This window comes from Rhinatrema bivittatum, chromosome 9 (assembly GCF_901001135.1).
Source record: "Rhinatrema bivittatum chromosome 9, aRhiBiv1.1, whole genome shotgun sequence".
Lineage (NCBI taxonomy): Eukaryota > Metazoa > Chordata > Amphibia > Gymnophiona > Rhinatrematidae > Rhinatrema > Rhinatrema bivittatum.
The window spans coordinates 1,614,870-1,642,342 of record NC_042623.1 but is presented as its reverse complement, the minus strand read 5'-3'; the positions used below and the strand labels follow the sequence as shown (position 1 = coordinate 1,642,342).

Here is a 27,473-nt window from a genome sequence, read left to right as displayed (position 1 = left end):
TGCTATGTGGGCAGTTTGGAAATTACCCTCAAAGAGTTTTCAGATCTAAAGGTTTATTATGTGAAGGAAACGAGGGTGGAGAACTCTCACTGAGGGTCTGACCACATTTCAGAACTTTTCAATGGATCCTGGAAAGTTTTCTAACTCACTATAGGACATCCTAAACTGTGTAGGTCTCTGAATCCACAAAAACTTATTTATATAGCTTCAACCACAAAAATCCCATAGATTTCCGCAACTGTCATTTCTTAGTGACCTGTACTGCACCTGAAAATTATAACTAATTTATTCATTGAAAAATATTTGATACAAAGTCAAAAGGGTTGTCATATTTTTAATATCTATTCTACAAGATAAAGAGGCCAGTTTGGTAAAGTTTGAGAAATGTTATTTATTTGTATAAACGTACATCATAATGGTGCTGGATGCGCCAGAGGTGGACACCAAAGTAACATCATTTTGGTGCCATCCTCCAGGCAGATGGTACCATTTTTAAAGGACTGGCAGCTAGGCTGGAGGAAGTGGGCATAGCTCCTGTCCTTGTAAGGGGGTAAGTGAGGGCTGAGGTGGGACCTTCCCATCCCTGGCAAATTTAAACATGTGAGAGGAGCACAGTTCAGGTTTTCTTGTTTGGGGCTTTTTAAGTGTTTAATAGGGTTGTTTGGTTTGGTAAACAAACTTAACAAAAAAAATTAAACATTCCAAAAAAAGAAAATCTCTAAAACAAAAAAATGAACCAAAATGAAAAATTGAGGATTGTACATCCCTGGTGGTTGCCTTACTGTAGAACAGTCAAACTGATAGATAGGGTTAGGCATTAAGCAATTTGCCACTCAATGCACCTTCTGTTACGCCCCTGTCCGTGCTTCATGCAGACAGGACCTTACCTCCATGGCCCTGTGCTGCCCTTTGTGGTCCGGAGGCCGCAACTGAAGCCGGGGCCTCGCTTGAGGCGGCCGACGCCGGGTGCTCCTGCGGCCCAGCTGCCATCTTGTCGGCATGTCTTTGCCTCACCGGGAGGCCGCTTCCCTCGTCGGGGCCTGCCTGTGACCCAGCCTTCTCCTCCTCAATGAAGCAGGACCCTGCCAACGTCATCGGAGCCTGCCCAGAGACCTGCTTCCTCCGCTCCGTCTCCTCCCTGCACAGCGGCAGGGACGCCACTGTCCAGGGTTCTGAACTTCCTGTTCATGCTCCTCCTAGGGAGCAGGCCCATGGCTCTCTTCCCTTCTTAAAGGGACAGAGAGGTGTGGTCCTCCTAGAAGCTCCTCCCAGGAAGTTGCCCTCTCAGCTCTATAAGAGGGCCCTGCTTCATTCCAGCTTTGTCTTCGCATCAGCTCAGATGCCCCTGAAGACGTCTCTTTATCTGATGTCCTGTTCCTGAGTCCGGGTCCTGATGTCTGATTCCTGAGTCCGGGTCCTGATGTCTGTTCCTGAGTTCGGATCCTGATGTCTGTATCTGAGTCTGGGTCTTGATGTCTGTTCCAAGCCCGGACATCCGTGAGTCCAGCTCCCGATGTCTGCTCCTAGTCTGGACGTCTGTGAGTACAGATCCCGTGGTCTGTTCTATGTCCAAATCCTGCGGTCCATTCCAAGTTCTGCAGTCCGTTCCAAGATGTTTTAAGATGTTCCTAGTTCCAAGTTCCTAGTTCCTAGAGGTCTGAGTGTCCTCGTCCTGTGATGTCCCTTGTCTCCCTTTGATGTTGTCCCGGTCCTAATGCTCCAGGTCCGGTGGGACCCATGCCTCTGGAGATTCCCTGCTTTTATCTGTTCCTAGTTCTGACTCTGGAGGATCCTAGGGGTTTCCACTACCCTGTGCTATGAGACTTCCTGAGCTCGCCACGATGGCTGGTCACTGCCCATGAGGACATCTGGCTGTGTAGGGTGCAAAGGGGACAGTGTGGTCTGTGACCAGCCCCACATGCTGTGTATGGCACCTGAGGGTCTTGCTCATCCCCGCCTCTGTCTTGTTCCTCGCCTGAGTCTTCAGTGTGGTCCACGACCAGTCCTATGTGCTGTGTAGGGTGCCTGAGGGATTCGCCTTCCTTGTCCTAAGTCTACATTCCAAGTTCCAAGTCTTCATCTCCATGTTCCAAGTCCCAAGCTCCAAGACATCCTCCACAAGAGTTCCAAGTTCCTAGTCCTAGCCAGAGACCTACATTGTAGACCTGTGTTCCCAGCTCTGTCCAGCTCTGCTCCTGTGACGCCCATTCCTGCACACACACCTCACCACGGGTGCAACTCATGTCCCGACCTGAGCCGCCCTGTGGCCCAAGGGTTCCGCTCTCCCAAGAGCCAAGTGATGCAGGCCGAGCCCACACCACCGGCCCCTGAAGGCTGCGCACGCAACACCTTCTTCTCCCTGTTTTGGAAATCAGTAGGAACAGTGAGTCAATGCTGGGGAGCTTTCTGTTGAGCTATTGGATATTTCTGTGAGCTGCTGAATCTGGGAAGCTTGTACAAGTGGTTTTGCATCTGGTGCCAATGTTACTATTTACTGATGCATTTATTTATTATTTGGATTTATTAATAAGAAATGTCCCCAGGTGGGGTACAGCAAGGGAAAGGGCAACACATAATCCAAGATTATTTGCAGCTTGTCATAGAATAAAATGCACAACATTATGACTAAACTTTAAATTAATATTAATGACTACTTCAGATAAATAAATACACAAAAGCATCTCAACCCAAATGCTATGTTTTTGCAACATTTCAGGTAGTCAAAGTGGTGAACCTGCACTGGCTATTGCAGTATTTCAGTGCAGGTTTCCAAAGCTGACAAGTTTGGCATTAAAGACTTGGTGGAAAAGCCAAGCTTGTGCTTGCTTGCTGACCTGCTCATTAAATTGATTTATGCAGCATTTATTTTTATTTTTTTATATTCTGCTTTTTAAAACTTCAAAGCGGATGGCATTTAGGTACTATAGGTATTTTTCCTATCCCCAGAAGGCTCACTGTCTAAAACAGTAACTTTCAAATGGGCATGTGAACACTTATTTGACGTGTGTGTGTGTTGGTGCGAGCTCAGGGATGTGGCAATATTATAACATCACGCATATAAGTATTTTACAAGTGGGCGCACACGGTATGAGCCGAGAACTATGACCAGTTTCACCAGTTCATCCACCAGACTGCACTCCCCCCCATTACCCCAGACAGACACTTTAAGCTCCTCAGGGATGCTTGGTTTATTTTTTAATTTTTTCACCTTACATCTCCTCCATAGCCGAAGGAATGTTATTTATTTATTTTATTTATTTATTTATTTAAAGTCTCTTCTATACCGATAACCGTTTGCACATCGTATCGGTTTACATCAAATAATTAACTTTTGGGCGGGGCCCTTACAAGTAACAGTCGATTAACTGAGTAAATATGAATACATGGAACTATAATAAAATAACTACAATGTACAGTATATATAATAAAATAACAACAATGTACAGTATATATAATAATCTAACAACAATATACAGTATATTTACAGCATTCTTAATCATATTCGGCGGATGGGTAACAGTTCAGCTACTCGGATTGTTACTCGCTTGTTGTTGGAGATTTTTATGCGTGGGAGGGGGGGAAGGGAGTAAGCTTGTTGGAACAGCCAAGTTTTGAGTTTTTTTTTAAATTTAGGGGTAGAGGTCTCAATGCGTAATTCAGGCGGCAAGGAGTTCCATATAGTGGGGCCAGCTAGAGAAAATGCTCTGCTCATGGTAGATGAGAGTTTGATTGATTTGATTGATTACAGAGGGTTCCTTGTAGGGCTGGGCGTGTAGGTCTCTTAGAAGTACGGGGGAGGAGGGGAGGGTTGATCCAGTTGAAGTTAGCGTTTATCAGACTTTTATGGATGAGGGAGAGCGCTTTGTAAAGTATTCGGGAGGGTATTGGGAGCCAGTGGAGCTCGATAAGTGTGAGAGTAATGTGGACTCTTCTTTTTGAGTTTGTCAGTATACGTGCAGCGGCGTTTTGTAAAAGTTGTAATGGTTTGGTATGTGTTGAAGGGATGCCAAGGAGGAGTGCGTTACAGTAGTCTATTTTAGACAGGATAATAGACTGAAAAAGTGTGCGAACGTCAGAAAATTGAAGTAATGGTCTGAGTTTTTTTATCGTTTGTAGCTTAAAGTAGCAGTCCTTTATGATAGAGTTAATAAATGGTTTGAAAGTGAGGTGGTTATCAATGAGGACACCTAGGTTGCGAGTGTGTGTTATGCCGCATTGGACCTGGGTGCGTGCCCTGGCGTGTAGGTACATGTATGCAGATTTCCTGGCTCTCACCTCAGACTGCCTATGCTAGGGGGGTGCATTAGTTTTCACCGTATTGGCGATCCGCAACGTATATTGCACTATTCGTAGTATTCGTGGGGAAGCGAAACGTATCGCGATTCCCCACGAATACACGAATCTTCGCCGAATTATACAGCCACCTAAATAAAAATTGAAACAAACCCCCCACCCTCCTGAACCCCCCCAAGACTTACTAAAATTCCCTGGTGGTCCAGCGGGGGATCCGGGAGCCATCCCCTGCACTCACACCCTCGGTGCTGGTTTCATCATGGCGCCGATAGCCTTTGTCACAGGGGCTACCGGTGCCATTGGTCAGCCCCTGTCACATGGCCATCGGCGCCATCTTGTGTTCCTACCATGTGACAGGGGCTGACCAATGGCACCGGTAGCCCCCATGACATAATATGGGCAAAGGCTATCGGCACCATTTTGAGTACCGGCATCGGACGGCCGGAGTGCAGGAGGTCACTCTGGGACCCCCGTTGGACCCCCAGGGACTTTTGGCCAGCTTGTGGGGGCCTCCTGACCCCTACAAGACTTGCCAAAAGTCCAGCAGAGGTCCGGGAGCAGCCTCCTGCACGCCGGCCGTCCGATGCCAATACTCAAAATGGCGCCGATCGCCTTTGCCCTCACTATGTCACAGATACTGATGGTCGGCCCCTGTGACATAGTGAGGGCAAAGGCAATCGGCGCCATCACTGTAGTGGCCATCTTCAAACTGATCAAACAGGCCAGATTGCCTAAGCAAAAAGGAATCATGACAAACTCCCAGGCACCTGGTGACTACATCAAGGATGTGCAGTCAAGCATCACAGACCACTTGCACACTGATGGAGTGGAAGAGTTTTCTGTTGCGGTGGATCTCCTCTCTGACATGGGATGGGATGATGGCTACATTAGTGCAGTCAATAGCTCCCATGACATTTGGAAAGTTGGCAATGGTATAAAAACATCTCTTCAAGTCCAGCAAGTCCTGCCTTTCATGAGGGAATCTTATGTAATAATTAATGAGGATACATTTAGCTGTTATGACCTGGTCCAAACAGCAGGAAAAAATACATTTGGGACATTTCCCTGACTATACTGATTGATGTTTGGAATGATTCAGATGCCATTAAATGCAGGGTGCACAATAGTTTTGTGAGGCCTGTTGTAGTGTGGGAACTCTCTGTGACCAGAACCAGAACCTCTCTTAGATCTTAATATAATTCCATGATAGCCTGAGAGCTGAGGCGATAACTCATAACAACTAGAGATGTGCATTCTTTTATCATGAATTAGGCATCTTGTGCTCCTACCATGGGGCCGACCAACGGCACCAGTAGCCCCTGTGACATAGTAAGGGTAAAGGGCACCGGCGCCATTTTGAATACTGATTTGTGGTAGGCCCGACGGCCCGAGAGAGACATCGCTCGCAGGACCCTGCTGGACCACCAGGGCTTTTAGTAAGTCTTGGGGAAGGATCGGCATGGTGGGGGGTTTGTAATAAAGTAAAATTGAAGGGTTGGGGTGGGATTTTCCAACATTTTTTTTCCCAATTCGTTTTTTTTCCACAATTCGTTTTCCGACTCGTTTTCTCCGATTTGTGCCGCCGAAAAATGACCAGCGGAAAAACGACATTTTTCAACGAAGTGCCCGAACCAAAATCCAACCCGACACGGAAAAACTAAGCTCATCTCTAATAACTACTTGGTCCTCTAGCATTCCTAGCAATTTGATGCAGGGATAAAAGTTGTGCTCCCTATACTGCCTGCATGCCTTCCTGTGTGGCAGGGCCAGCAGATCTGGCTCTGGTGAATGTACTTCCCTAGCAGTCGTTGGAAACTCCCTTGCTTGTTGCAGTAGTAGTAGTTGTTGTTGAGCAGTCTGAAGCAGCCAGTATCCCACTACTACTGCCCTTGCCCTTATCATTTTAGCTTTAGGAAGACAGGCTAAGTAACAAGCTTGCGATATTATCTGTGATCCATGATCATGGGCATTGATGTGCGATAAAAGCTTTTTTTGTACCCTACCACAAATTTAAAAAGGTGTTCTTTTATTCCACATTAAATCTGGCATTAGCATGTGATATTTTTCTGCAAAATGTGGTAGACGTCCCTCATTTGCATAATTTTTCTGGTTTTGCATACTCATGATCAATTTTAAATACGAATGTGTGACATGATAAATATTGCACTTCTTTCATGCGTTAGATCCCATTTATCGTGCGATGAGACCCTAATGTGGATTGATGAATGATCCTATAAGTCTAGTCTTGTGGAAAGCAGCTCTGAAATTATCTAGGTACATGTAATTGGACAACTTTAGCTTTAAGTGACTATATTCAGAATATATCCAGTTAGGTGATGCAAGCCTGATTCCCTACCCCCCAAATAACTAAAAATGAGGTCATACCTTAGTGTCTGATTCCCGCCAATGCCTCCACCCAAAGAATGCCAACAACTTGCAGACAATACAGTGCAAGGCCATGCCCTGCCCAATCAATACATTGCATTTTTTCACTTAACAGAAGCTTTTTAAATCTAAAATAAAATTATAAAACAAAATAGTCTGTCTCGTTTAGTTGCCCATTTCTGAACAGTCCTACCATGTTGTTATTAAAGAACTGTGATAAGAAACTCCTGAAAAACCATTTATTTAAGGAAGCTTTTCAGTGGCTGGAGCCTATTTACTTGTTCCACTCCTGCTTTTGATCTTTGAAAGTTTGTCTTGTGGTCTGTGCTTGAATATATTTATAAGTTTTCTTTTGTACCCCACCCCGGACTGTCTCTAGAGGGGCGACTAATAAATGTAGTTAAATGAAACGATTAAATAATTATTATTTGGTGAGATGCACCTGATATTGTGATACTCAGTAGACAAGTGCAGTCAAGTTTTGCAGTGACATTATTATTGCCTCTTTTGTGCAAAGTCTGAGATGTATAAATGCTTAAACATTTGGAGATACTTCGTCAGCTACATTATTTAACTTGATAAAAGAAAGATATTCCAATTGGCACAGGAATATTCAGTTCTATCCCTTTCGTATTTAGAACTACAAATACATTTTGTGTACCTGCAAATTTTACAGAATAGAAGTCTGTTTATGGTTTAGCAATTTACTGTTCTTCAATATTGACTGTTTTATTTTCATTAACACTGCAGGTAGGAATGCCTGATAGTTATGACCATTATTTCCATGCAATAATAATTTACTTTTCATTTTCATAGGGTGATTATGGTGGCCCCTTGGTCTGTGAAGAAGATAAAATAAAACTGATACAGGGCGTCATTATTCCAGGTCGTGGTTGTGCCACGTCAGACCGACCTGGAATATTTGTGAGAGTGGCCTATTTTGGAAAGTGGATCCATAAAGTTATCCTGACATACAAGTTCCAGAGTAACAGCTGAGCACTTGGACTAAAGCTACCCCAGACACACAAAGACCTCAAACTCTACGGAATCAATGTATAATTTATAAACCTCTAAATCACCTCCTCAATAGTTGTATATTGTTCCATTAGTGATATTTATGGTTGTTTTGTAATGTTTGTGACTTTGTTGTTTTTACATGAGTTACAGTTTATGTAAGTGTGGACATTTTTAACTCCTGAAGATACTTGAATAGGTGAACAAAACTGTAAAGATACATTTTCTGCATGATACATATTTCAAAAATATATAATTTTTTTTTTCCTAGGGGCTCATTTATGCTGCTTATCTAGTTCATGAACTATGTTTTCATTTATTAAGGGTATGCAGGCCAAAAAAATGTTGTCCTATTATTTGGTGGATGATTTTTATTATTATTATTAATGTTTTCCCACATTTTATTTTTGGTTTCTATGTTTCAGAAAGAGAGTGCACTTTAGTCTGAATAGTGCACACTGTGGCTCTGATTATCAAAAGCATTTAGAGGTGAATTTTAAAAGCTTGGCCTGAACATCAATCAGGGGATTCATGAATAAGCTGGGCTCATGCATGCTGACAATATTTTAAAAAGCACACAGATAGGTGCGTAAATGTGGCGGCGTGCACATCTCAAACATTTCCCAAAAGCGGCAGGGTGTGGGGATGGTCTGGGAGGGGCATGCTCTGGGGTCCCCTGTGCCACAAAACTTTACTTCTCTTATGGATGATGTGCAAGTCATAAAATAAAAGGATCAAGTCATTTCTGAGGGGTTTAAAATGTCTGAGGTAATGGAGGACCTAAATGTTAACTGGGTGAACTGGTGGACAAAAACATAAACTGGGAATGGCATGGGTGCATGCCCCTTTTAAAATCCCCCAAGTTATGCGGTAGAAGTGGGATTTGCACTCCCGTGTCTGAACCCTCTTAACATTTGTCACACATGCACGTGGCCAGGTTAAGTTATAGCGTGCACACATTTTCACGTGCAAGTTATAAAGTAGCCGCATCCCTGGCTGTGGGCTGACACACGTGTGCAATTTGCCCCCACATGGCTGGTTTGGAAATTACCATCTTAAAACTGGGGTTTACATGTGTAAATGCACTTTACCCATGCACATTGAAAATTGCTAGGATATTGTCTTGGGTTCATAGGGCCTCATTCCCTAAAGTATCGCAGGCCTGCGATACTTTAGGGAATGAGGGGCGGGGAGCGGACCTGCGCTAGCCGGCAGCGATCGCAACGTCGCGGTGCGATCGCTGCCGGTTTCGCACCCAATAGCGCCACTATAGAAGGTGTAGCTATTGGGCGCAAACTCGGATGCGAAAAGGGCCCTTACCTTTTCGTCGTCTGCGGCGTCTTCGCGGAGTTGGCCCTGGTGACGCCCCGACGACTCCTCTTCCGGGGCCGACTCCGCCCCCATTTTGGTATCACACGCAATCTGCTTAGAAAATAAGGCCCATAGTCTGACAAGTAGAACTGAAAATGATTAATAAGGAGCACCTTCATAGGTCATACTCTCTCTCCAGGACCCCATGTCATATAAGTGTAACATAACATTGCTTCTAATGTTTTAGTACGAGCAATAATTATTTATAAAGTCAAAGCTCAGTAATCAGATAAAAGAATATTCAGTAAAAGAGTATGCTTTATTATGCTTTATTATGTATGAGTAAATTGATCAAGTCTTTTCTGAAACAGATACATAAAAAAGAAAATGGTTAGGCTAATAATCCAGGTCTCAGACTGCCATCCTCTCGCATCAAAGATAAGAGAGTAGCAGTGAGCTCACAATTTTAAACATATATATATATATATATATATATATATATATATACACCCTTTCATTTGTTTAGTGACTTATAGACTCACAAACATAAACAAAGACTCATTAAATTGTTATTTTCCTCTGCATTTTTGCATATACTCCTATGGAGTGAGATGTTTACATTTCTTGCCTTAGGGGCAGATTTTAAAAGCCCTGCGCATGTAAATGCGTCTGGATTAACGCGCGCAAGGGGGTTACACGCGCCGAGCCTATTTTGCATAGGCCCGGTGACGCGCGCAAGCCCCAGGACGCGCATATGTCCCAGGGCTCGAAAAAAGGGGTGGGTGGGGCGATCCGGGGGTGTGGCGAGGGCATGGCCAGAGCCTGCAGGCACAGCGGACATTTGCCGCTGTGCCTGGGATCGCGGGACGGTCGTTGGCCGGCACGCACAACCTACACCTGCCTGGAGGCAGGCGCAACTAATAAAATAAAGGTAGGGGGGATTTAGGTAGGGCTGGGGGGAAGGTTAGATAGGGGAAGGGAGGGGGAAGGTGGGGGGGGGGCGAAGGAAAGTTCCCTTCGAGGCCGCTCCAAATTGGAGCGGCCTCAGAGGGAATGGGGAAAGCCATCGGGGCTTCCCTAGGGCTTGGCGCGTGCAAGGTGCACACGTGTGCACCCCCTTGTGCACGCCAACCCCGGATTTTATAACATGCGTGCAGCTGCGCACATATGTTATAATATCGTGCGTAGATTTGTGCGCACAAATCTACGCCCGCACGTAGCTACTAAAATCTGGCCCTTAGTGATTATACTGCCAATGGGAAGTGGAGATGATGAGCAGTATACACAACTGGTAGAAACCACAATTACAAATGGTATCGCGTTAAAAGTTCACAGATCCTTATACTGGATTGATCAAAAAAATGAAGTGGAAAAAGATGTTAAAATAAGCATTTCCATCTTTATTCATGAATAGTTGAAAGACAGTTTCGGTCCCTCGACACGGACCATGTTTCGCCGCATGGGCTGCGTCGGGAGGGACCGAGGCCCAGGAAATCAGCTTATTTTATTTATAATGATGGCAATGCACATCCGATACATGAAACAGTAATGGAATCCATATGCTGTCGGAAGAGAGGTCGGTGTTTTGTGTGACGCGCCCTACGGAGGGTGATCCAAGATGGAGTCAACTTCCAAGCATAAAGCAGAACAACGGTTTCTAAACACTATGACGAGCAGACCTTTCAGACTGGAATATTCAAAAAGAGAAGGACAGAAAAAGCTCCAGCACTGACTTATGGTTCCAGCTTCACTATGTAATGGTTTATATCAGAGGTTTCTCTGTCCTTCTGTTTTTGAATATTCCAGCCCATGTGGCAAAACATGGTCCGTGTCAGGGGACTGAAACCTTCTTTCAACTATTCATGAATAAAGGTGGAAATGCTTAATTTAACATCTTTTTTTGCTTCATTTTTTGATCAATCCAGTATAAGGATCTGTGAACTATTAGCGCTATACTATTTGTATTAGTGTTTATACTTCATACCTATATTATGTAGTTATGCATAGCTGGCTGTCAGCTCAGACTTCTTGTCTAGCTGTCTTGCTACATGCAATTGTTTATAAGTTCCAGCTTATAACAACTCTTCGGTCTGGATTCATCATTCTATCGCAGAATGGTGAATCCAGCGACAACGGGGAGCAGGGGGGGCAGGCTTGCAAAAGCCAGCAGCCTTCACACCACCGCGGTGTTTTCACTGCCGACTTTCACACACAGTAGCGCCACCATGAAAGGTGGTGCTATTGGGCGCGCTACTGGTGACAATAACGTTAAAAACCTTTTCACCGCCAGCAAAGACACCACTGGTTCCACCTCCTCGCTGCACCGACTCCACCCCCAGCATGATATCGCACATGAAAAGGGACGTTTTGCATGCAATAGCGGCTTATTGCACACGATAAGCGTTTGAAAATGACCCCCTTAGTTATTAATTTCTAACTTATAAACAATCTTTGTTTACGGGTTCTAACTTACAAACATACATTGTTTATAAGTTCTGAACTTTTAAACATTAAAATTATTGCCTTTCTTTTCTTGCAAACCAGAACAACCTACAAACTCACAAAAAATTCTATTTTGGTTTGCTGTCAGGGTTTTCCAGATCATTTAGCTGGTGACCTATAATGTAGAGGAAATGTCACCTTGGTTCCCTCTGGCATTGTATCTGTACAAAACTTTATTATTTCCTATTAGACATCTGTGTGTTCCTGGGAGCTAAGCTGGCTGAATTATTTTTAAAGAGAATGATTTAACAGATCCTTTCTTAAAAGATAGGGGGCTACTTGTCATTAATACCTGAGGTGATCCCTGTGATCTTGACAATATATACCTTTGAATTGTTATAGGATATTAATGTGTACATGCACTTTACACAAGTAAATGACTTTTGAAAATTGCTTCGACAGTATATTCCATTTACATGTGTAACTCTTTGGAACATTCATCTGAATGTCTATATAGTGGGTACTATTTTCAAAACAGTGTGCACTGTTTTGTGTTTTTTTTTATCTATCGTTTTGTTTTGAAAATGCCTAGAAACAACATAGAGAATGCCATTTCAATATCTAAAATTACAGATTGTAGTTCTTTGTTTATCCCATTATCTGAAGATAAATCTGCCTTAGAACAAAATGAATCAATTTTTTATTATTTATATCAAAAATGCCTGTGAAATTCCTTTGTTTCCCCATTAATTTCTCAGCACTGCAGCAGGGAACTGTTCCACTGCAGGCAATTAAGAAAGCTATTGGCTTGGACTGCCAATATTTCCAGGTATATAATTTGCTGTAATTGATGTTGGTGACAACATGAGCCAATGAGAAAACATCCCTTAGAAGCAATGAGGATAACTTTCAAACATCTGCTCACGGCTGCATATATGACTGCACATAATTTTACCATATTGTTTTATAACCAGTGTTCATCACATACGTGCGTATTATAAAATAGACACATCTTTATCCCCTCAACAGATGCACGTCTGTATACTTATGTGCGAATACTTGCAATACGTTGAAACAACGATTATCAATGTATTGAACACGCGTACTTTCCCTATTTTTTAAACGTGTGTATATTTTCTGTGGGAAAGTACAGTAGGATTAATTGATGTTAGTTCAGATTTATGTATATAAGTCAGCCAGTTTTAAAACATGCTCGTGTAAATGAAATTAACCAGTTTGCCAGTTAGTCTACTTCTCCAGGTCATTGAGACCTTCCTCATTCTTCAGGCTGAACTCCTTCCACTTCACCCAGACCTCCCACCCAGTCAGCACTACATGATAAGCATGTTTAATATATGCACGTATCTTTTAAAATGACAACTTACATGCATAAGAGTTTGCCCTGCCTGGGAACACCCTAGACCTCTCTTTTTTTTACATGTGTACACCTGCGCTTACATAAAATATGGAGTATGCAAGCAGAGGCTACTTCCATAGGTAAATGCTCATTTTTGCATGTATAACATTATGAAAAATTCACCTAAATTTGTGGAATTTTTTCTCATGGTCGAAAAATGAAAGACTCCAGTTGATACTCAGGTCTGCCTACAGAGATTTACTCCTGTGTGTAGTTTCTTTTCTCTACCCTCAGATTTTCCAGACTAGAACTAAATAAGATTTCTGAGCCAGGATTGAAGATGATGAATTAACTTCTGTATTCATGCAGCCTTAATGGCTCCACAAGTGGATTATTATGTTGGCAGCTGTCATTAGGAACAGGAGAACTTTAATTTTATACTTGCCTTTTTAATGCAATTTATGAAATTATCATCTTTTACATTGAAGCAAACATTCATGTGAAATTGGAATACATTTTTGTAGTTTTCCTTAAAATGTTTCAGGGTATATTCATGGCTATCCCCCTATCTCTAAAATGCCATATTATGGAATTACTACTTTAAATTATGCAAACATGGAGGTGTACATTTTTCATTTGGTAAAGTATAAACAATTTGAATTTTGAAAATATTTTAAGAGAATAATCAAATAAATTTCCTGGAAATTTATGAGAATATTTTTATTTTGGAATATGGGAAGAATCAGTGGAAAAAATAAATACCATCTCTTTTTTTTTTCTGGAAAAATTGTATTGATGTCCACTGATATGTTTTCCTGAATTATTGCAAATTACCACACCATGAATGATATTCTTCTGGCAGCCCAAGATTACATTTATAAGAACTCTTTATCTGCAATGTCAGGCATATGCAAATGTTAGTAGAATTAACTTCATAATAGATATAACTTATTTATGCAGTAATTACACTACAGATATTAATTATTCTTCAATTCTTATTATCACAAAATCAAAGGAATAACCCGTGCAGTTGCCAAGTTTCCAATGGAAATATTGATATAGACAGTATGTTAATCAGAAAGCTTTTATACAAGGCAGAGCAAATTGCCTATAGTAAAGAGGATTATCTGCAGTGCAATTAGAATGAATAGGCTTTATAATAAAGTGTTTTAGCTTGCATTTACATTGTTGACGTCTGTACGTATTGTATTATGAAAATTGGCTAAATCATTGAAACTCTATTTATTAGGGTAGATTGGATAGATTTAGAAACAAAGAAAATAAAAACATTGGAGTTATAAGAAATGTTTATTCTGCCATTAAAGTGGATACTGGCAATAATAAACCATCCGCTGAAGGGCAGAATGAAATTGTGTGCCACTGCTGGAGGGGCGGTGTGTGGAGGAGTAGTGGCCAGAGAGCCAGGAGAGCCAGGATGCAAGTCCGGCTTTTCTCACCGGCACACCTCATCACTTTGGGCAAGTCACTTTACTTTTTGGAGCCCAGGTACAAGCAGCTTTCCCCCCCCTAGATCCAGAATGGGGAAATATCCAGAGAGTGTAACTAAGTCGGGTGCAAGAGCGCCTATACATGCATGTATGTGCACATGAGCGGACATACATGGAATTTAAATTACGCACGTATGATTTAAAAGATGTCTAGTGTGCATGAGTGTGCTCCTACTTTTAAGCTGTTACTTGGGAAGCTGTACCTTGCGCATCTTCCTTGGGACTTTGTCGGCTTTAACGCACGCAGGTAAGCGCATTTTAGAACTTGCTCGCACAAAGCACATTCCCAGGTTTCCCAGTCTATCTCGAGGTCCTGCAGAGTCCTCTGGTTCTTCAGCCTGCACTCCCACCCGTTCACCCAGGAGCAGCATTAAATGTGCGTGGCTGACAAGCCACCATGTGTTGCGGCCTCTGGTTTTAAAATAAGATTTATGCAGGTAACTATTGGCCCCGCCCTGGAACACTCATGCCCTGCACATGCTCTGTCCCTTTTTCTCAGCACATAATTAGCAGCTTTTAAAATCCGTGCCACTCACGCGTGGTCCACATACTTATGTATATGGGCCTTTTAGCAGGATCAGTGCTTTTAAAGTTTGGCGCTTAGTTTCTACCTACTGTACTAATGTATTACTTGCCCGGAGCTCAGATTTTAAAAAGGCAAGTACTAAAATCTAAAATCCAAATCCTAGTCCCTAAATGTGTTACTATGGCATGATAAGTGAGAATCCCTCCACCTATTGAGCCATGAATGCTTGCCTTCAGAGTCTTGCTAGCTTGAGGATTTGAAACGCCAGTAAGGCCCTCGTACACAGCAGTGTGCAGAAGTTGTCCCCAGGATCTGCTAGCTAAGGAGCTCCCTAAGCAAGCACACAGTATCAGAGCTGGGCAGTAGGAAGTGTGACATTAGAAGGAAGGGTATATAAATGTTATGTGTGACTTTGCGGGTAATTTCCTAGCAGCGTGCATAGGACTGAAGAACCTGTGAACTGTGGAATGTTTGCAGCAAGCATTTATGTACTTACTTTTGTAAACTGAAAGTCCGCAGGTAAAGGACTCCTCTGCCCATCTCTGCCCCGGGAATGCTGGTTTGCAGAACGTGAAATGCTTTTCTCATATCCTTTCCTGTACAAAGAGCCCATTTATGCATGCAAATGTTTTTGAACATTACTCAGGGCCTGATTTTCAAAAGCATTTACATGTTTAAAACTGGGTTGTACACTTGTAAATGCACTTTATCCATGTAAGTGGGCTTTTGAAAATTGCTGTGATAGTATCTTACACTTACATGCATTATTCCTTTGAAAACTCACCTGTTTGTGTTTAATTTTCTTTTCTATATCCCATATTCAGTCCGTCAGAAAACTAAAACATGCACAAAAAAAGGTGCTGTCAATGTAGTCCCCTGTGTATACCAATGAGCACGGCTAGCCCATTTATTTCAATGAGGGATCAGCATGTATGAGCAGGCAGTATCCTCTTTCTGCACCATATAATCCTTAGGTCACACAAAGGGACATTAGTAACAGCAGAAGGGAGGGAGGGAGGGAGAGAGAAGGACCCATGACTTACTGTAGTAGGTGGACACAAATGGACAGACTAGTTGGATGACGGGATCTTTTTCTACTGACATCTGTTTCTATATGCACAGGCATAATATAGGGCTTCTTATAAAAGCGACCACAAAACAACACTCTAATGTGATGGCATTTGTTTTTCTAACACTTGGAAATCATTGTGTGGTTATATTGCAATCCTTATCTACTTTCTTAATGGTATACTGTATTTGTGCACTGTGCATTACATATTGTAACTTTCAATGTTTGCAAATATATAAAATGTTTTTTTAGGTCAACACCAAATCCAGTAAAGATCTAAAGTAACTCACTGTTTATTACATAGTTTTTGCAGTGTTATAGTTGTCATTTAATACAAAGTGCTACAAGAAATGTATAGTTTAAAAAAATATTAAGGCTGTAACCAAATATATTTTTAGACATCAGGATCTGACAATATAGATCATTAAGAAGTGATAGATTTCTGCTTGCAACCTGACAGCACTGACATGAAACTCCTTTGTATATCACAAAATTATCCATCAGCTGTCTACAAATGTCCAAAGGAATCCGCCCTTTAGCCATCAACGCTGCAAAAGCTGTGCTTTATTTTATCTAATTCTAAAGGGTGGAAATCAGTTCCTCAGTGTTTTATGAAGAATATTCAGGTTTGCAGGAAAAGAGAGCTCTTTAGTTCACATCCTCTGCTGTGCAGATGATAGTACAATATGCTTTTGTTTTGATACTGATTTTTACCTGCCTTCTCCTGGGCTGGGCCTCAGAGAATGTGAATATGCTGTGTTGGTACCAATGATAGCGGGTGAGTTCCATACTTGCAGTATTCTCTTCAGGAGCCTTCCAGGCACGTCTCTACCATATGGGCTGACGTTGGTAAATGATAATGGGGGCATCTCCTCCTGTACTGCTTGTAAGTAGAAGATGACCTGTCTACCAAAGAGAACACTGTGCTTAATACTTGCATTTTGTACTTACCTGGGTCACCAGTTTATAATGTTATTTTTGTAATCTTCTTTACCCTTAATAAAATATTTTACTTAAAGATTTCAAGTTGTTGCAATAATTTAAAGAATGCAATGCTGGGAGTTAAATGTAGAACAAAAAAACCTTTAAAATATTACAAGACCAAACTAAATCTGGACAAATCAGAGGCCCTGCCCACGCATGATTCTGTGATCCAGAGATGCGGATCCCTGTTCCCGATGCACTGGGCAGGAGACTCGTTCAAATGTTCGGGGATTCAATTACATCGTGAGCCATCTAAATTGAACGTTATCAATTATAAATTGCTTTTCGAGCACACTAGCATAGTCTGCAGACATGGAAAGATTTTCTACTCTATCTGGCAGGATTGCACTCTTTCAAATGCTGTTAATGCCTAAGTGGCTCTATCTCTTTCAAACATTACCTATCTATCTTACTAAGCAAGAAGCTCTCAAGGTAGAAAGGGAGATAAGTTTATTTATCTGGCGAGGGCAAAACTGAAGAATTGCCTTGACTAAATTGAAAAGAAAGGGGAAGCAGGGAGGTCTTGAGCTTGCTAATCTATGTTATTTCAATATGGCATGTAATCTACGCCACATGGGAGACTGGATGCTAGGGACGTCTGACCATAGAACAGGAATTGGAAAACCCCTATGACCTCAGATATAAACTGCATGTCAAAGGTTTTTTTCCCCCACAAGCAAAGGAAAGTGTAATCGTTGTGCCAATTTTGCAGACATGGAATTGGTGATTTGGGCTTAATTGGAAGATCACACCCTATCTTCCTTTACAGAGAAATAATGCATTTACCCCAGGGATCAAAAGCCCAGTCTATTAGGGATGTGAATCGGGCTTCGGACGATTGAAAATATTGTCAATATTTTCAAATTTGTCAGAAATCGGAGGTTCCCCCGAAATGATAGGAAAACCCCATGATATTGATCTGGGGGAGGGTGGGAAAAACAGCGCTGGCCATCCAGTGCTCCCTCCATGTGTCAGGGGCCGGTCAATGGCACGGATACCCTGTCACATGGTAAGGGCAAAGGCCATCGGCGCCATTTTTATTAGTGGTAGCCGGCGACCCGAGAGCGGGAGATTGCTCCCGGGACCCCCACTGGACCACCAGGTACCTGTAAAATGTTTTTTGGGGGGGTCGGGAGGGTGGGGGAAGCAAAGGGATTAGTTTTATAGGGCGGGGTGGGTTTTTTGTTTATCAGCTCGGGCGCAGCCGATAAACAAAACCACGATCGGGCCCGATGAAAAAAAACCCTACATGTGGATTGGAATTGGAACCGGAATCCGAACCGATTCTGGTTCCAATTCACATCTCTACAATCTATAGAGTATGGGCTAGAAAGGGAATCCAGATTCTAGCACACCCATTCAATGATAAAGGTGTGATTTTATCCTTCCAACAACTCCCATGAGATAGATCATAAATAATTCTATGCATACCTTCAGGCTAGACACTATGTGAAATCCTTCGACTCACAAGATTTAACCCGTGTACTTCAATCTGAGGTAGCTGAGATCTTTGAGTGGTAGCTGAGATCTTTGAGTGGTAGCTGAGATCTTTGAGAGTCTCCCTGCGACAGAAAGAAAGCAAATGGCGCAAAGCACCATCAGCAACCACCCTCTCCACATACAAAACCGCCCTCCACCTTTACAAGAGCTCTACGTTAAAAACAAAAAGGGATTTCTATGCTCAGAAGATCCACCACCTTATCTTCGACTCAAAAGCCTTATTTGCTTATGTATCTAATTTAACACAAATCAATACACCTGACATTCCACTCAACCAAGCACAAGAAAAAGCTGAGGAGCTGGCCCTCTTCTTCAACAATAAAATCTCTAACCTTCTTTCACAGCTGAAGTCTAATACCTCTACCCCATCCAGCACATATCTTCACCCCAACAAAGACACTTCTCTCCAATCTTTCGAACACATCACAACATCAGAAGTCCAATCAATACTGAAGAAAATGAAACCCTCATCACACCCATTCGACCATATCCCGACCAAACTGCTTCTTCTAATCCCAGACACCATCTCCAAAGCTCTGGCAGACATCATCAATTGCTCTCTATCCCAAGGGGTCTTTCCAGAAGACCTTAAAATAGCTTCCATCAAACCACTCCTAAAAAAACCAAACTTAGACCCTAAAGATCCTACCAACTTTCGTCCAATCTCCAATCTCCCTTTCTTAGCCAAAGTAATGGAAACATTAGTTAACACCAAATTATCAGACTACCTCGAAGACCACAAAATCCTGTTCCCTACTCAATATGGCTTCCGAAAATCATTAAGTACTGAATCACTACTCATATCACTGACAGATCACCTCATCATGGGTCTTGATAAAGGTCATGCCTACCTTCTGATCCTCTTGGACCTCTCTGCAGCATTTGACACAGTTAACCACACCATCCTCCTAAATCAGTTAGCTAACATCAGCATAACAGGCATGGCACTGGCCTGGTTCAAAACGTTCCTGGGCAACAGAGGCTACAAAGTTAAAATACACAACAAAGAATCACAGCATTATCCTTCCTCTCTAGGAGTTCCCCAGGGCTCCTCCCTCTCACCCACGCTTTTTAACATTTACCTCCTCCCTCTCTGCCAACTGTTAACCAAACTGAACCTAAAACACTTTCTATATGCCGATGATGTCCAGATCGTCATTCCCCTTAAAGAATCCCTTACAAAAACGATAGAATTCTGGGAAAAGTGCCTTCTAGAAATCAATAGCCTCCTCTCCAGTCTAAACTTAATCCTGAACTCTTCAAAAAGCGAACTCCTACTCATATCTCCAGAAAACAATAACTTCACAAATCCACCAGCCAACCTACAAACACCTACAGTTAGAGACCTAGGAGCTATCCTTGATAATCGACTAAACCTAAAACCATTTATTAACCAAACCACCAAGGACTGCTTTCATAAACTGCATGTCTTAAAAAGAATAAAACCACTCTTCCACCTGCACGACTACAGAACTATCCTCCAAGCAATAATCTTCTCTAAGCTAGACTATTGCAACTCTATTTTATTAGGTCTCCCCTCATCTCACACGAAACCTCTTCAGATGGTTCAAAATACAGCGGCGAGATTATTGACAAACACAAGAAGAGATCACATATCTCCAATTCTCAAAGACCTACATTGGCTCCCAATTCACTATAGAATCATTTATAAGTCCATCACCTTGATCTACAAAGATATCCATCAACACTCTCCGCTTAACCTACAAATCCCCTTCAAAAAACATACCTCCTCCAGACCCATCAGAGAATCCTATAGAGAATCCCTACAGGTGCCACCCTCCAAAACCTCTCAGCATATATCCTTCAGAGACAGGGCTTTCTCCACTGCAGGACCCCCTCTATGGAACTCCATTCCCCCGGATTTGCGACAGGAACCCTGCCTTCCAACATTCAGGAAAAGACTCAAAATGTGGTTATTTAAGAGAGCCTTCCCAGACCCCAACTGAACCTTTAACTCACCACTAACCGACTCTCCGACCTTACCTCATTATGATAAATATCATCATTGAGATATTCAATTACTTTCTAAATACATTAAAATTGTTAATTTCCTATCTGTTAATTTCCTATCGACTTTTCACTGCTCCCAGTTATGTATTTTTCCCTGTTTTACTGTAACTGCAATGTTTATTTTAACTGAAAGGTTTTTTGTTATGCACCTGTTATTGTTGTTTACTCTTCTTACACCCCTTTTTTAATTGTAAACCGGCATGATGTGATACCTTTCGCAAATGCCGGTATAGAAAAACACTAAATAAATAAATAAAATAAATAATAAATTATCCTAGAAGGCACTCTGTTTCTTATTTCTACCAGAAAATATTGTTGAAATCCCCTCCTATAAGCATGGACAACATACTGTCAGGTTGATTTCAGGAGTTGGGAGTCACCTTTTCCACCAATCTATACACCAAATCTATCTCCAGGAGCTGCTCAATCACTACCAATATAGGCCTTCGTGAGATTCAATATGTTTTTCATGTGTGCCTATATCTCCCCAGAGCGAGCTGCTAAAATGAAAATTTCAAACACAGATCAGTGCCTCAATTGCAGTGCTCCTAGAGGCGCATTGGGGCATACAAAAGCTCTAGAGACTTGCTCAACAACATATCCAGGACATCACAAGAGCCCATATCCCCTTAGAAGCAAAGACCATGCTTTTTGAGGATTTGGGAAACATGCAGTTTCCCAACCCACACCTTCGATTATGGGTACGCAAAGTTCTGCTTTTAGTTAAAAAAAACTATACTGCAGCATTGGCATTTTCCAGAAGCACCCACTCTTATACATTTGAGAATCGCTCTTCTTAATCTCTGTACTATGGAATACCTACAAACATTGGCCTGGATTTATCAAAATGCACTAAATATCGCCTGCACTAGAAAAAGGGTGTGTTTTATGGTATTGTTACCACAAACTGCGAAACCATGGGGGGGGGGGGAAGGATGATGAGAGAGAGAGAGAGAGAGAGAGAAGCCATAATGCTCTCACACTAGACAGGTATTTATATCTCTATGGGAGGCCCACCTAGTAACTCGAGGTGAGGTTTAGGTATTAGTGTAGGGGGTTAGGGGCCACTTTGACATTCAAACTGAGACATACAAACAGAACAGTGGTCTCTTGTGAAGATTTGATGACCCTCAGAGTGAGGAAACTCACCCAAAGATGAGATTTGTGCAATGTTCTCTCAACCTAGCTTGATGTTACCAGGTAGAGAGTCCATCAAGGTAGGTGGGCCCAGTCGCGGACGGGGCATGCAACAAGGACTAGGGCACATTCTATTAAATTAACTGGTAACTGATTTAAAACAAATTTAAGAAACTATGGGGTCAATTTCAAAAGGAGCGCGTGCGCTTCCATGTGTGAGTGGTTCTCGATGCATGAAATCCATGTGTGCATGTGCGGGTGGCGTGCACGGGGGGAGGGGGCAAATTTTCCTTAAATACGAGTGGCGACGCAATCAGGCCTTCCCCAGTTCCCTCCCAGTCCATTCCCAATTAAGGAGCGGACTGGGAAGGAACTTCCCCAGCTCCCTGCCTAATCTTTCTTCCCTTTCCCCTCTCCTCCCCAAGCTCTAACCCCTACCTATCTAGCTGAAATTGTTTTATTTCTCTACTTATTGCTCCTCTGTAGCAGAAGCAAATTACGAGCGCTGGCCGGCTACCAGCACGTGCTTCCCTGCGACAGTGGCTAATGGCTGCTGTCTTGGCTGGCCTCTGGGATCTGTTGTCAAGGAAACCAGACTGACAAAGCAAGGGAACATATCTGAGAGAGGCATTTTTCTAAATCAGCGAATCACTGCTCTATCTATTCTTCTACCATTCCCATACTGTTACAGCTTGCATTTGGATCTCTCTCTCTCATGGAGGATACATAGGGGCAGAACTTTAAAACCTGCGTGTGGATGTAGATTTGCTCGCGCAACCCGGCGCAAACAAATCTACGCCTGATTTTATAACATGCGCACGCTGTAGCTGTAGCGCGCATGTTATAAAATCCAGGGTCGGCGCATGCAAGGGGGTGCACAATTGTGCAACTTGCGTGCGCCGAGCCGCGCAGCCTTCCTCCATTCCCTCCGAGGCCGCTCCGAAATTGGAGGGAACTTTCCTTCCGCCCCCCTGCACCTTCCCCTCCCTTCCCCTATCTAACCCGCCCCCCAGCCCTATCTAAAACCCCCTCCTTACCTTTATTGGGAAAGTTACACCTGCCTCCGGGCAGGCGTAACTTGCGCGCTCTGGCTGGCTGTCGGCGCACCATCCCCCGGCACAGCAGCTATCCCAGAGGCCTCGGCCCTGCCTCTGGAATGCCCCCAGGCCGGGGTCTCACCCTCGGCCCCACCCCCAGAACGCCCCTTTTCTTGCTCGGCGCACGCAGGGGCAGCTTGGGACAGCTTTTCGGGGGTTACGTGCATAAGCCTTTGAAAATCTGCCCCGTAGTGTTTTGCTGTTGTGTGTGAATTTTGTATTTTACTACAGTCTTCTGTATCAGCAGTGCTTTTGTTCAACATTAAAAACATTCCATCTTTTCTATTCCTTTTAGCTAATGCCACACTGTGTTAATTTGCACAGGTTTTTAACTTTTTTTTCACATCTCACTGCCACTAACCTAGAGGAAGGTTAGTCTTTTCCATCATCCCCTCCTCCCCTCCTGAGGGAAGGCAGGCTGCTGCCTGGCAGCGGCTGTGTTTGCAGTAATTTATTAAATTTTAAACTTGTTGTTGTGTGAACCAGTGTAGTCAGATAAAAAACACAGACCAGTATACTACCAGCACTACTAGCTGTGCCACAGTACTCAAGATAAAAAAAAAAAAAAAGGCTTTTTTAACTCTCTGTGTCTGGGTCTGTGTGTGTACAAGTGTCAGTGCCTCCACAAAGAGAGCATTCTGTGCCAGTCACCACCACAGGTACAGCCAACCACTTTGTGGATCAATTTAATGTGTTACTGCATTTATTAATATTGTACAGCTATGAACTCACACACATATTACAGCATTATACTATTCTTAGCTTTTTCTCTGTGTGTGGGTGCGTGTTTGCACGCACATGTGAAGTGCACTAGTCAGCAGAGAAAAATACTAAAATAGTTCTACTGTGGTGCATTCTCTCTGTGTGTTGTTCAACGTTACACCCAGAGGGATCACTGGAGTCACATTAGGGTCAGTTTGTCACACACATGCATTTCATTTAAAGAAATAAAGATTAGAACATCTTTTGTCCAGCAGTGCAGCAGATAAAATCCCATCATGTCAGGCAAAGGTAAAAGAGGACAAGGGAGCTTCAATTGTTGGTAGGGGATTTGTTAGAAAGCAAACAGTGAGTCCCCCAACCAAAATAAAGGTCCTGCTAATGTTTTCAAATCCAAAATGTCAGCAGGAGAGGCAGGCATGGCAAGCCGCAAAACATTGAAATTTGGGGAGGATAGGCCAGTTACAAAAGTGTCTTAGCCAGATCCTTTTGTATCAGAGGAGAGGGAAATGGCAAGCACTAGTAGCAGCCACAGAGTACCAGTGCCTTTAGAAATAGAAGTACAAGAAGAGAAACCTAAAGCACCAACAGTTCAATCCCTTAATACAGCAGGGGACATAAAAGCAATTTTGTCATCCTCTTCCTCTGAATTATTAGGAATGTAGACAGCTGGGTCGCTGGTGGGCGTGAGGATCGCCTGGTAACTTGCCTACCTGGTGAGAAGGTGGTGGACCTCACGTGTCATCTAGATAGGATTATAGACAGTGCTGGGGAAGAGCCGGCTGTCATGGTACATGTGGGCACCAACGACATAGGAAAATGTGGGAGGGAGGTTCTGGAAGCCAGAACCTCCCGTTCATTATTCACAATATGTTCCATGTAAACTGCCTCCCTGGCGATAGTTATCCATGTTAAATGTGAACCGGAGTGATATGTATTGTATACAGGAACTTCCGGTATATAAAAACCAAAAATAAATAAATAAATAAATAAAATTTAGGCTCTTAGGTAGAAAGCTTAAATCCAGAACCTCCAGGGTAACATTCTCTGAAATGCTCCCTGTTCCACGCGCAGGTCACCAGAGGCAGGCAGAGCTCCGGAGTCTCAATGCGAGGATGAGACGATGGTGCAAGGAAGAGGGATTCAGTTTTGTTAGGAACTGGGGAAACTTTGGAGAAGGGGGAGTCTCTTCCGAAGGGATGGGCTCCACCTTAACAAGGGTGGAACCAGACTGCTGGCGCTAACCTTTAAAAAGGAGATAGAGCAGCTTTTAAACTAGAACAAAGGGGAAAGCCGACAGTCGCTCAGCAGCGCATGGTTCGGAGAGAGGCATCTTCAAAGGATACTAATGATGCATTAGAATTAGGGCATCCCGACAGTGAGGTTCCAATAATAAGAAAAGTAGTCCAAGTGCCTATAAGTAAACAATCACTTGAGCTAAAAGATTCCAAATTATCCCTATCAACTGAAAAGCAGGCTGGTAGTACAAATAAATACCCACTTTGAAATGACTGTATACCAATGCCAGAAATCTAAGAAGTAAGTTGGAAGAGTTAGAGACTACAGCAGTGAGTGATGAGATAGACTTAATTGGCATCTCAGAGACATCGTAGAAGGAGGATAATCAATGGGATACTGCCCTTCCAGGGTATAAATTAAATCACAATGATAGGGTGGAGCAACTTGGTCAGGGGTGGTGCTTTATGTCCTGGGAGGGCATAGAGTCCAACAGAATAAGCATTCTGAAACAGACTAAGTGCACAATCAAATCTTTATGGGTCAAAATCCCATGTGTGGTGGGGAAGAACATAGTGACAGTATACTACCATCCACCTGGCCAAAATGATGGGATGCATGATGAAATGCTAAGAGAAATTAGGGAAGATAACCCAACTGGTAATGCAGTAATAATGGGAGATTTCAATTTTCCAATATAATCGTGTCAATTTGTCCACTGCACAACGACTAAATATAATTTCTAACAATCACGTTGTATCAAGAATTTATAATCTTTAGTAGCAATACTAATATTCTTATGTTTCTAATAACTTTTTATCACAAATTTCATGACAGTTTTAGGACCATCATATACACCCGTGGTTGGCAAATATACAACTTGTGCTTTCACCGCTATGGGTCTTTTTTTAATCATTGGTCCATTAAATTCTCTTCTATTTTGCTTTTTTCATTTTTTTCAATTTTTCTTTTAGTTTTATAACTATTTTGTAAAATTGTGGAATTGAGTACTTCCCTTAATTTGCGCAGTCACGCTTCAGAGTCCAAAGTCTGCCTAAGCCCTGCCGGCTCCGCTTCCCGCCTGTACTACCTCCCGACAACAAGGACCATCAGGGGTTCTCTCCTGGTGGTAGCGCCAACCTCGTCTCAGCTCATGGTGTTATGACCGTCGGTAGCAGACGACAGCGACCACGTCTACTCACGTCCTGCAGCATCCTACTTCCCTCTCCGGGCCTGCTCGCAGCGAGGGCTAGTCTCTAGGGATGTGAATCGTTTATCTGATAATTGAAAATATCGGAAAATATTTTCAATCTCGTCAGATATCGGGGGGTCCCAGATAGCGATAGGAAATCCCACAATTAATTTTGTGGGTTCCCTTATTGTTATGGGGGGGGGGGGGGGGAAGGGCACTTAAAAGTAACCCAAAAACACAGCCTGACCCTTTAAAATTAGTTCTTTACAATGGGAACCTAGGGGGCGACCCTGATTGATGATATCATTGGATCAAGGTTCTTAAGCTCCTCTTTCATCCCCTGCTAGCCGACTTGGCAATGAGTTCCTTTGCTACTCTATGAGCTCCTGTCTCCTCGGAACTGTGGTGAACTTATCGGACCTTTCTTGGACTCTGGACCCTGGCAGGTACCTGCTCCTCGGGGGCCTGCGTGCGCTCTCTCCGGAGACCTGGTCTCCTGGCTTCCCCTGCTCTGCGGACCAGCCCTAGGCCTTCCAGTCCTATCCGCCGGCTCCCCGCTTCTCGGGGTTGCCTCTGGGAATGCCTTCACCACTTGGGAGTTCCATTTCCATGCTTCCCTGCTCCTCAGGGCAGTGCCTACGTTCTACACCAGAGACTGTCAGTACTTCTCCACTCCTCGGGGTAGTGCCAACGTTCGACACCAGAGACTGTTGTGCTTCCCCGCTCCTTAGGGCAGTGCCTATGTTCAACCACTGGTGACGTCCGGTACTTACCCACTCCTAAGGATTGTCTATGTAATCACCTGGAGACCTGACTTGGGCTTCCCGCTCCTCAGGTTAGTCTACGTCATCACATCAGTACCTCCCTCGCTACACAGCTCCACCCCTCGGGGTTGCCTCTGCAGTAAAACTCCTGCATGTCCTGTCTCTTGCTTCCCGCTCCTCAGGTCTGCCTAGAGCCACCCCCCTCGGAGGTCTCTGCCCAGGTACTGATCTCCAGCCTACCTGCTTACTGTGGGGGCCCTCCTTGCTGTGTCTCTTACCCCGCTCCTCGGGACCTCCCCACAGATTCTCACCAGAGCTCATGCTGTACCTGACCTCACCTCCTGACAGTGTGGACCTGTGGGGCTCCTCCCCACAGATGGTAACAACTCCCACCTTGGGCCAAGGGTCCACAAACCCACAAACCATTACACAAGGGTCCATATTTCCAACAATAGAGGTCTACAAAATCATGAAAGAACTTGAATGGGTAAATGTGAATTGGTTATTTACTCTTTCGGATAACAGAAAAACTAGGGAGCACTCCATGTAGTAGCACATTTAAAACAAATCAGAGATAATTCTTTTTCACTCAAGGTACAATTCATTTCTGATATTCATTGCCAAAGGATGTGGTTAAGCCAGTTGGTGTTGCTGGTTTTAAAAAAGATTTGGATGATTTCCTGGAGGAGAAGTCTATAAACTGCTATCACTCAATAAGTAATAGCCACTGCTTGTTGCCAGCGTTACTACCTTGGGATTCATTTTCTTGTGACTTGGATTGGCCACTGTTTTAAACAGGTTATTGGGTTTGATAGACCCTTGGTCTGACCAAATATTGCATATCTTATGTTCTTATGAATCAGAACCTGAAGAATCTTTCTTTAAATAATTTCCTGAAGCAGAGATG

The 27,473-nt window shown here is 43.2% G+C and overlaps 1 protein-coding gene across 4 annotated transcripts in view; it reads left to right on the top strand.

Annotated features, from left to right (window-relative positions):
* The window catches only part of HGF (hepatocyte growth factor), a 212,316-nt gene extending 204,354 nt beyond the window's left edge, over nucleotides 1–7,962 (top strand). For 3 of the 4 annotated variants that reach the window (XM_029616760.1, XM_029616759.1, XM_029616762.1), the window contains one exon: nucleotides 7,495–7,962. In XM_029616760.1, the coding sequence (XP_029472620.1) occupies nucleotides 7,495–7,674 (180 nt within the window). In that variant the 3' untranslated portion in view covers nucleotides 7,675–7,962. The remainder of the gene's footprint in view (nucleotides 1–7,494) is intronic. The other variant, XM_029616761.1, reaches the window with a different exon arrangement.
* Nucleotides 7,963–27,473: the final 19,511 nt, after the last annotated feature.